General features: G+C 40.9%; 1 protein-coding gene across 1 annotated transcript in view; it reads left to right on the forward strand.

Moving 5' to 3' along the window:
- The window catches only part of ARHGAP10 (Rho GTPase activating protein 10), a 112,643-nt gene that overhangs the window by 84,726 nt on the left and 16,481 nt on the right, over positions 1-11,436 (forward strand). Inside the window, exon 20 of the mRNA XM_009890759.1 lies at positions 2,332-2,494. Coding sequence (XP_009889061.1) covers positions 2,332-2,494 — 163 coding nt within the window. The remainder of the gene's footprint in view (positions 1-2,331; positions 2,495-11,436) is intronic.

Below are 11,436 nucleotides of genomic sequence, written 5' to 3' on the forward strand. Positions count from 1 at the left end.
TGGGTCTTCCTTATTTCCCTTTTTGAAAATAGGGGTTATGTTTTCCCTTTTCCAGTCGGCAGGAACCTCACCAGACCGCCATGACTTCTCAAATATGATGGCTAGTGGCTTAGCGACTTCATCTGCCGGTTCCCTCAGGACCTGCAGATGTAGTTGGGGGAGGACTTTTTACTAGGGCATGTAGTGACAGGATGAGGGAGAATGGCTTTAAACTGGAAGAGGGCAGGTTTAGATTAAACATTAGGAAAAAAATTTTCACTTTGAGGGCGGTGAGGCACTGGAACCGGTTGCCCAGAGAAGTTGTTGAGGCCCCATCCCTGGAGGTGTTTAAGGCCAGACTGGATGTGGCCTTGGGCAACCTGGTCTAGTGGGAGGTGTCCCTGCCCATGGCAGGGGGGTTGGAACTTTATGATCTTTAAGGTCCCTTCCACCCTAAACCATTCTATGATTCTATAATACACCTGCAAATGAGATGTAATGAATTAGTTTTTACCTGACACTCCCTACGATTCTCGTGTCATGTAAACGTGAGCGGCAGCATGGTGGCCTGGCTGCAGGTGCGAGGTGAGCAGGATTGGGCTGGAATGCGAGTGACTCGCTTTCCCAGGTTAATGTTGTCTTCCTCAGAGCTTATTGTACTCTGTTACTATGGGCTAATTTAGATCCTTAAATTAGCAGCTGCTTTAGGGAGACATTTCCAGATGACCACTTTTATCATGTTGGTGATTTTAGTTGTATGTTGTTTTACTCTGGGGAAGTTGTTCCCTGAGAGTTGCTGGGAGGGGGGTGAGGACGAGATGGCTGGGGAAGCGAACGGGTACTTTGTTAGCTTTCTGCTTTCGAAGCAGAAGGAATTGAACTGGTTGAGGCAGTAATAAAGTTGTGAGAAGGATTTTATCCAGTGAAGGTGGCTTTTCATTGCCCATGTTTCATTGTTGTTGCATTTTTAATTAAGAAGAAAAACACAAATGAAAGATACTGTTGCAACAGTACTGCCTAGCTTGATGTAGTAGAATTAAGCTTAGTTGTTCACTGTGCAGATACCAATTGATTTAGAAATAGAAAGTAATATTGTATAGGGCTTTGTCTTGTATAGTACTGTATATAAGCGAAAGGGCTTGTCAACCAAGCACAATATTTTAACATCTTTTGATCATATTGTTGTGATGCTGTGTTAGGACTTGGTTGTTGATTTTTGCCCCAAAGGAGCAGAACGCTTTACCAAGACTGTGGGATCAGCGGTATCTAATCAACACTATAGGAGCTTTTGTGATGTTGTTATTTAGCAGGGCTGTGGGCTATGTTCACGAGTGCTAGTGGGAGTGGGAGGGACAGAGGAGGAAAGGAAAGGATACAGGGAGCCTTGTAAAGGGTGGCTGGAAATGACTCTTATTGCTGTTAAATATTAATATTCTGAAGACAGCCACAGGCCCTATATGAGATTGCGGGCTTAGCTGTGCTGGACACTTCAATGTTTGCAGTTGTCCTCATTTCATACACCTCCTTTAGAATTTATAAAATGTACAGCTGATGTTTAAATAAAAAATGAAAAGGGAAAAGCTATGTGGGTGAAGGTTAACTTTTTAGTGAAGAACGTGCTGTTTGGCTACATGTGTCAGCATGGTTTGCAGTGAGTGCTGTGCCACATCGGTAACTTTTTTTACTGTCCGTGGGATAGGAATGGTGTTCCTTTTATGTTTTCTTAGGCATTCATATCTGAACGTGTTGCCTCCGGAGTAATACTCTAAGAGCAGCCTATGAAAACAAATAGTAGATCAGAATACAATGAGTTATCTTAAAAGTAACACCGTTAAAAAGCAGTAATAAAAGTAACATTCTTGGGTATTGCATGTTAGAGGTCTCCTGCTTATTCTGACCTTTCTAAATTTCATTGTTTCATATTTGATAGGATTGTGCTTATGGTACTTGAGCAATCATTTCCTCAAATGCGTATTAAGTTGTTTTTAGAGACTGTGTTTTGGAGAGACGCACAAATGTGTATGGCCTAAACTGTTTTGTTATATGAAGTGCTGCATTTGTCTAAAAATAACCCCCCAAAATCTAGCATTTCATCCACATAAAACACATGTTGAAAAGGGGACTAGGAATACATCGCGCTGTGAAGATAGCCTGGTGGTAATGATGGAGGAAACTGTGCAATGGTACCTTTTGGGAAATGCTAGGGGATTGCTTGTCCTCCAAAATATCCTGTGAAGATGGGACAGTAAAGTTTCTTCTCATATATATTTCAGGACGTTGTTACCAAAGTAGCTTCTTTGGTTCGTGAGAAGATTCCTTTAGTATCCTTCTGACTTGTGCTCTCTTTTCTAGCTGACAGTCACAGCTCTCCTCGAGAAGACACCCCAACTGGGAGCATGGATTCTCTTTCTTCCCAGTCTCCAACACCTGCCTTCTCTAGTAGCCCCCCTGGGCTCCTGGATGGAAATCACCTTATTATGGACAGCGGAGATCTTGCAGGCTGGACAACAAATCTGTAAGTAACCTGAATATTAAATAACAATTTTTCCACTAGTATGGTCATGCACGCATTTCCCTTTTCAGTTTGGTGGCGAGTGATTTTTTTAGAAATTACATTTAATTGTGTTTGTTTTGTTCTGCTACAAAAAGGTACGTGTTTATATATTGTGATGGAGCTTAGAGGCTACTTGAATGTCTGTAGGAAAGTAAGTTCTTTTTCTATGGAAACCTAGTGCATTTTACTGTAACCTGTTATAAAATCTTAACTTTTTTTTGGCAATGAATATGTAAATTATTCTCTGTATGATGTATTAGCCTAGTTTTATTACAAGACAGTGTTAAGCTGCACTTAGATGCAGGGTGATTAAGATTTAGGGCCAAATTTTGGGTTTGGATAAATACACAGTGTGTGCTCAGATGCTGTTTTCTAAGAACATTATCATTGTTAATCTCTTCTTAACATTAAATGCCTGGTTTCCAATGAAAGTGTAGTCTGTCACTTTCAGTAGTCACTGTAGATGTTCGTTTTTTGAGCATTACTTCAGTTTAGCAAAAATTGACATTACAATTTTAGTCCTATCTCTGTAATACGTATTCAGGTTTGATACACAAAAAGCTGAACATAACTTGTTTTTTTTAAATCAGAAGTTAAACTTGAATTGAATTATCTGGTTTGCTATTCACACAAACTTTAACATATCAAGGCAAAGTTTTCCAGACTTCAGTGCCGAGAAGGAGCATGTCTGGAGAAAGATTTGTTACAAATATTTTCCATAATGGCATTCTGAGTAGCCTGTTTTGTTGATGAAGCAAGTGTGTAAAATATATGTGTAGGTGTATGTAACATATGAGAATATATAGATAGCCATACGACGGGTTTGTATTGCTATATGCACACACAAACAATTAACTGCTGATTAGAGCACTTAGTAGCTAGAACAATATTTTCTCATATGTATTGAAAGAATTCCCTATTTGTAGGTATTTTACATAAATGTTGTTTCTTCAGTAGAGGAGTGAAGTTACTCTTTCCTTATCCTCTTGTACTGTCCACTAGTAGTGGGTAGGATTTAAAATAAGTTTTATTTGATGAAAAGAGGTGCATGTGTGAAAAACATGCTGTAGACGGTATAAAACTGGAATGTCTATGAAAGCAAGCATAGCTAATTAAGGAACATAGGGTTAGCAGATCCTTGATAATGTCACTTCAGAGAATAAAAGAAGGAAGTGTTGGTTTTATCCAGACGGCTCGGGAACTTCAGGTGTTTGAAGGAACATTCCATTTTTTGCATTTGTTTTCATCAAAAATTATACTGTACTTCTGTTTTGGAAACTTTGTTTGATGGCTTGAAGTTTTGTGCTGAGTTGGAAAGAGTACTTAAAGATTTCTGTTTAGAAGGAAAAAAAAAAGAGCGCATGGTACGTGTGTGTCTAGATTATTTGTCAAAAGCAGCTTCTTTCTGCCACTCACCTGTCTGTGAAGTTTTCTTAAGAGCTACCTCTGTAACAAGCCTGGACTGTGACAGAGAGTAGTCTGGGAATGGTACGTTCTTTCTTTCCTCTACTTTCTCACCCCAGATTGGCTTCTCTTCCTCTTCTGGTTCTGAGGACTCAGAGGGCCTTAATGAAAAACAACCAACCAACCACAAACAACCAAACCGAAACTAAAGCACAAAACAGCCCCAGTGTATTACTGGCAGAGGTAGATGTCAGCAATAGAGAATGCACTTGGTGGACTTCAGCAGTCATTGTGCATCACGGGGTCCTGTGGGCAGGGAAAGGCGGTGGTTGAGTTGCGATTGTGTAGCTGTGGTAGCTCTCACAGCTCCAGGAAATGTAGCATTGGCTGTTGAACTCTGCTTTGGTCTTAGACTATTCTCATAAATTGGAGTGTCCCAGAATTAGGTGCACAACAGTCCTTTCTGTTTGTGCAGGATTCCAGAATGTTTTGCGTTTTGTGCCAAATTGGAACAAAAATAATTCTTAAAGTCTCAGTATCCCATCTAAAATGGTATTGCAGGTCTTCACTGAGCTACAGTAAATACCATACTGAGTCTAGGGGAGATGGAAATACAAGAGGATCCGGTTTCTCAAGTTTCTGCTGATGTTTATAACACATGGGCGTAACTTGTAAGAGATCGATCGCTATAGAGTTATGTAGTCAAGAAGGTGATGGTGACTTCTTTGTGTTAGATGAGTTGCTTGCATTGTTCCCCGGGGGAGGGATGTTGCGTTGTGGGTCAAAATATGTCAGATATTCCAAGGTTGGTTTATATCTGTAGTTTGCTTTAAGCAAGAACACGTGATGGATAGCAAGAATACTTTTTGTGGTATTTGTTTTCGAGAAAGGAAAAGCTTGTTTTTTCCTGAATGATAGCTGTTGTCACCATGATGTTTCCTGGCAGAGTTTTTTGTGATGCATGCCCTTTCCTTGTCCCACCTTTAAAAACAAAAGGAGCTACAGCTTCATTTGGTGCTCCTCTTACCATGCTGGAAGGGAAATACATCCGCGCCTCCTGGCTGGCACTAGGAGGGGGACTGCATGGCCAGAGTGGTGAAAGAAGCTAAGAGAGCAAGGGCTCTACCACTGTTTTGAAATGTCTCACAAAGCTCTGACTGCTCAATTGTCATGTCAGTATTTAAAGATGTGCTATGCATACGGTGTAACTGGAAGGTGATGTTTTCACATATGTGCCATTTTGAAGCCCCGCTAAGCTGTTGGTTTTCATGTCGATAAGCGTGTGTCTGCCTGATGCTAGATTTTCTTTGAAAGCTCTGTGTGGATCAGACATATGCCCTGTGTTGTCGTGTAGAGCTGTAGGGGTGAGTAGGGAGCTGGGGGGTGGTTGGCTCTTACTGCCCACGGCAGGGGTGGTTCTCAGTGGAGACCCAAGTTTGCTGTTGTAAGATTATCTTGCACCCTGAACTTTTTTCAACGTGGGTTTTTTTTTTTTTTTCCCCTGAAGATATTTTTAACTTCACACTTCCATCTAGAGCCAAATACTAAAAATAAATACATTTTATTTTTACATACAGTCTATGGTAGAAAATAGAGAGCTTTCTTCCCCTGTCAGTCGCAAAGTTACAGAATAGTTTATGTAGACACAAGATTCAAACTCCAAATAGCCCAGGATGGGCAAATTACCTTTTCTACTTAATGTTTGAAAATCCCTTCTATCCAAGGATGCTTAGCACAAGCTAACATTAGACATAAACTGATAATTATGGTAGGGATGCTGGGTAGAGTATTGCTCCCTCGTAGTGCTTTCCACTGCTATGGGCATTGTTTTCCCTTTGTGGCAGAGCAGCAATGGCAACCTCAGTTTAATGTTAACCAAAACATTTGCATTCTTTTTCCTCTCTGCTTAAGTCTCCATGCACACTTCCCCCTCAAGCTACAGAATTAACATTGTACAGCCATCTAACTTCCTCAGATTCCACTGGAACCACTGTCAAAGTCCCCTGTGCTCTGACAGAGCTCCGGGTGGTTACTGTTTCTGTAAGGAGAGCCTGTTTCAGACTGTTTGGGACTGATACTGGTATAGTTTCACCAGCAGTACATTCTCAACATGCTCTTTTATTTCCCTCAAAGCCACAGATGGTTCTGGGGGAAAAAGAATATAGAGTTTGTGTTAGATGAACCCAGTTCCTTGCACATTCCTTCTAATTCAGACTGCCACTGCTGGCGTTCTGAAGGTAAGCAGTATCTTTTAGATGAAATGTGGTTATCCATCTAGGAATTCTTTAGTAGTTTTCCTTGATCTGCATTTCCTGCTATTTGAGACACTGGATTCCCTGTTTCAGGAATTTGCCAATATAAAAGTTTGTAAAGGAGAATGTACAAATACAGCGATACTTGCTATGTTGGGCCTTGGGTTTAACAAGTAGGTGATGTATTGTAACATTTTACTCTCTCCATACAGAATAGATATATTTTGGTAGTTGCCCATAATGTTATTCTGACCTGGATTTAAACAAAAAAACCCAACCCTAACCAAGCACACTTCCAACCATCTTTTATCCATAGCTATTGGTTTCCTCCAAACTGTTGTCTACACTAAAATTGCAAATTACCCGGAGAGTTTGAACACCACAATCCGCCCTTTGCTCCTTCCTTCAGAGTTGCTTCAAACCCTGGTTGATCTGTAGAAGGGTTATTGCTAATCTCGCACGGCGAATGAATTTGTTTTCTTCCTCCCTCTCTCTTTCCTAGTAACGTTTTAGCTATTTCTTCTGTTCTAGTCGCCGCTCCCTGTGGATTCTGTGGCAACAGGCAGTCAGTTGGCTGTGTTGGTAAGGAAAATTATTAATATAAAGGAGTTGCCAGTAGCACCAGGAATCTGTTGACAATAGATGAGGGGAAGACATAGAGTGGAAGGGGTAAGGGTGAGTAAAGAAAAATACCGTGCTGGAAATTCAGGAAATAGAATGAGTTAACATACAAAACTGAGCCATCAAACCAAGAGCCAAGGGAAGAGGAGGACAAAAAATACAAACATGTTTTGGCCAATAGCCCATACTAGTAATAAGAGGGAAATTTGAATTTATTCCCAAATTTCACAGAGGAGGGGAAAAAAAAGAAAAGCAATAGGAGAGGACAGGGCTTAACAAGAATAAAAGGTCAGGAATTACCTACTTAGGATTTGCCTATAAAGAAAAGCGGGTGCTCATTAAACTATAGTGTGAGTTTATAGCATATAAGACACTGTACGCTCCTTGTGTGAATTCTTAGTCTCTGTGTCCGCTTTAAAAGTGGAGGAAGCCTGAATTTTTGTGTGAGGATGCACTTAATGTGGTGTGAGCTACATAGCGGTGTTGCAAATTGTTTGGCAATTTTTGCTTAAGGTATTGATGTTGCCACCGAAATCGGGAATAAACTCCTTAACACCAATGTAGTATTAAGAAACAGGCATTCTCTTTATTGCAGCGCTGGATGCACGGGGGATCACTCCACCCAATGTGCGTACCACGGCTTCTAGCTAGACCGTATTTATTACAATGGAGGCTTTACATATTCATGAGAATTATACATATGAAAATGATTTCATTAACCCCTCCCAGCCGCACGTGTACTTTTATCCTTAGCCGTGGTCCCGAGAGTCCGTGGTGGTTTCTCTTCTCTTTCTTGAAGAGGCCGCCTTGTTATTCTTTGGGTGAGCTTTGTGCTCCGTCCTGCAGATTCCTTTCAATGTTGCTACTTGACCCTCTTTCTCACTTCCCCAGTTAGTGCATGTGGATCTGGTTTATGGGGTGGTGGTAATTGGTTCTCACCCTTTTTTGGCGAATACTGTAAACCAGCTTAGTTGGTTCCTTTTACCCAGCTCATGGTTGAGCCACACGGAGAGTTATGCCAACGTTTCTGTGAAATACCTTACACTTTCACATGACGGCACAGAAGAGTCCACACAGAATATTACTGTGAGGTATGTAATGTAGTGAAATTCATTCTCTGGCTTAATTTCTCTGTCCTATGCAGCTTCTGGTTTTCCTGTAGTATTTGCCCCAAAAGGAAATAAATCTGCCACATCTTTTTTGCAAGAGGCTTGATAGGTCTTTGCTGGAGGATGTGACCCTGCCATTACTTTCTGCCTTCCTTATTGGGACTGGAAAATACACACCTTAATCACTCAGATTTTTATTCCTATGGTGTACGAAACTCAAATTTTTAAGAATAGAAAATACGTAGTTTCCAAAGAGGAGTTCAGGATTTCTGATACGAAGAAGCTGACTTGCTTTTCTAAGCTAGTCCCCAAGATGTTTTGATAATAGTGATGGTCTTGGTTTTGGAGATGTGTATTAGAAGGGGTTATGGATAGCTCTTACAGTGCAATTGAACTACAGAACGATAGTCAATCTTTGCATTTACATGCAGTTGAAAGCCAGGGATACATGGTTTGACTTCCACCCTATTATATTATGGCTTTACACATGCAAACAATACATAGATACAGTGATAGCTAAACTAGGTGTATACATCTGTGGCTAATAAATAAACAAGTAAAGGTACAGTGTAAGTTAGAGTATGTAAAAGCAATTTCTTTCCTCTCATAGTGAAGTAGGTGATAGTGCAAAAGATGGAATATGAGACATGAAGTGATATAATTCAATTAAAAAAGGGTGAGGGGAACTTTTTTGCAGCTGTTGTGGTTTGATTGTAGAATTTACTACATAGCTATATCAAACTTGTAATCAATCTTCAACCTGTTTTATATTGTTTAGGTACTATTAAAATACTTTTATCCCAATTCTGTTTTATTATGCATTAGAATTTATTACTTTTGAGCATAGTTTTGGGCTTCTTAACATTTGTACCTAACCTACTCTATGCCAAAAAAGGTAATTATGGTAACTGATATCTCTTCTGTGAGAAACAGAAGCATATCATGTCTTAAACCATAGGACCTTTTATTTGAATCCATCCGAAGTTGCAGGCGCTGCAACAAATTTTCTTCAGAGAAAATATTAATTATTCTGTTTTGGTTGTATGTCCTGCGCACGCTCGTTTCCCACTGCGATTTTTTTCTCTGAATCTGTGTAAGGCTTGGGCATGCCCTACTTCCATCTGCTCCTTCCAATTTCTGCACCTCCTATGACTGTTCTGACTGAAGTGTTACCTTGTTATGTCTAGGTTAGATATGGACTCTCTTGCTCCCATGTCTGGTCTGGTACATGTCTGCGGGCTCGCATCACTATCCATTCTTTTTTCTTAGGTGCTGCTTTGACAAGAGGTCCTTCCCTGCACCTGTAGAGACTATTTCCTCTAATCCTAGCAGAAGGGGTCATAAGGCAGCTACTTCCTATTATCTTAGAGGGAAAGGAGATCGTGCCTGGTACTGGTTTTGAGAATATCGAATTGTCTTAATTCACAAACTCAGGCTACCTGCAATTATTTCAGAATTTCAGAGTAAGGACTAGTTTCACTCGTCTTGACCTTCAGTAGTCAGGATGGTGGTGTTCATCAAGCTCTTCACTGACTTCCCAGAGGGCCAGAACCAGGTATTGATATGAGGTCTGTGATATTTAGCCTTTCTTGGAGCACTGGCTATAATGGCAGCTCACCTCTGATGGATTAGTGTAGGTTTCCCTTATCGCGATGACTGATAGTTGAAAGGTAGATCACAAGTCATGTCCTAAAACACTGTGGACTGCCTTATGTCTGTTTTCACTTGACCTCAAAATGACCCAAAAAAGCTGAACACTTGGTATTCCCTGGACTCGGTATGTGTTGTAATTAATTTTTCTGATAAGGAAAGATTTGTTACTCATATGTGTTGTAATTAATCTTTCTGAGGATCTTTTTCTGATAAGGAAAGATTTGTTACTGTAGCTGGCCCGTTGTTGTCATGAGATCTGTTTGTGTTTGCCGTACCATGCCCTGTGCCAGGGCTTATCTACAGAGCTTACAGACTTATCCCTCACAGTGCTGGGTTTTCATAATTGGGTCGGAGTCTTCCTTTTTGGTTGGAAGGCCCCTACATTATGTGCATGATCTCTTCTTCATTCAGATCATGAAAACTAATGTCTTGTTCCTCAGCTGGAGAGTTAATTTTGAGGATCTGAGACTGCAGAGTCTCTGGGTTTCCTAAGGAGCTAGTACATGGTGACTTCTGATGGTTCTTCTGGATAGACTCCTGGTGCAGGATGTGAGGTAACCTTCCTCAAGATGATGATAGCATCTGAGTATCTGTTTACCTTTGGCATTTTGCAACTGGAGGGGATGGAAAGCATCCTGTCCCTCAAACCCCTTCACTGAGTGTGTATATGAGTAGGGGTGCACAGCTTGTTAAAGCAGTTACGTTTCTGGAGTCAGAATAGTAAGATTCATAGTTTTCAAACTGAATCCCACCTTGGGATGCTGTAGGAGCGTGTAAGATACAGTCCTGACAGTCCAAATACTGAAGGTACTCAACACCCAGAGGAGAAATAGAAGCGCCAATATAAGTGGCTTTTCAGGAATATGCAAGGGACCAGTGGCAGAGGAAATAATCCAATCTTTCTTTCATTTCTTTTGCAGTTCTTCTTTGTTGGTTCTCCTGGCACTAAAATATTCTGTTACCCAGCTCAATGGTGTATATGCACTACACTATGAGCATCATTTTGGGGTTCTTAATATCCACAGAAGGTTTCAAAATGGTGATGAGAGCTGTGCTGTGCAGCATCCTGAGTGCTTTCAGGGTCTTTGTGACCAGGCTGGGAAGGAAGAAGCTACTTGTTCTTTGCGAAATCTCAGGCTGTTCAAATTTCCAGTGAGCAAACTGATGTTAAAAGAGCTATCAGATGGCAAGGGAGGGCAGAAATAGTGGCGTTCTGCACATAACAGAAGCCATGGAGATAGTTACTCATTTTGTTTGACTGCTGAATGAATTCCCATTAGCCTTGTTATATCTACATCAGCAGATCGCATCTATAATCTTAAAATCGAAATAGTTTCTTTTTGTACTTTCTGGCAGTGGTGTGAATTTGCAATTTTACATAAATGATGAGTGACTTCAGTTTCAGTGTCTTGAAAACTTTTTATAAAACCTAATGTCATCATTGTATTTTATTAAAAGAAGATGCTTTAACAGCTGCAGTCGGCACAGTCCAGGTATATAGCAGTGCTCTTCCCTCATTGTGCTTATTTTGCAGTTTGTTTTTGTTTCAGCTGCCGCTTCTTCAGTGACTCTGCAGTTTGCCAGCGGGTTTAGCCGAGCAGGCACTTCTTTTTGTACCCTTTTGTTATGCAAGCAGAGCAATAGCCCTCATTTTGCAGCTCCTTTGAAACAGGCATGATATAACTTAGTGATGTCGTTCCTACAAAACAGACTTTGCCCTCTCCTTGTCTTCCAGGCTAAGGCAGCTGGGCTTGACAGCACCGCTGTGTGAGCACAGGGAGAGCGGTATGTGTGCTCAGAGCAGGGAGAGATGTGGATGCAACCACTGTGATGAGCTAAAGTCTCTCTCCCCTCTCCCCTCTCC

Source organism: Charadrius vociferus, unplaced genomic scaffold, assembly GCF_000708025.1.
Source record: "Charadrius vociferus isolate BGI_N301 unplaced genomic scaffold, ASM70802v2 scaffold178, whole genome shotgun sequence".
In the NCBI taxonomy this organism is placed as follows: domain Eukaryota; kingdom Metazoa; phylum Chordata; class Aves; order Charadriiformes; family Charadriidae; genus Charadrius; species Charadrius vociferus.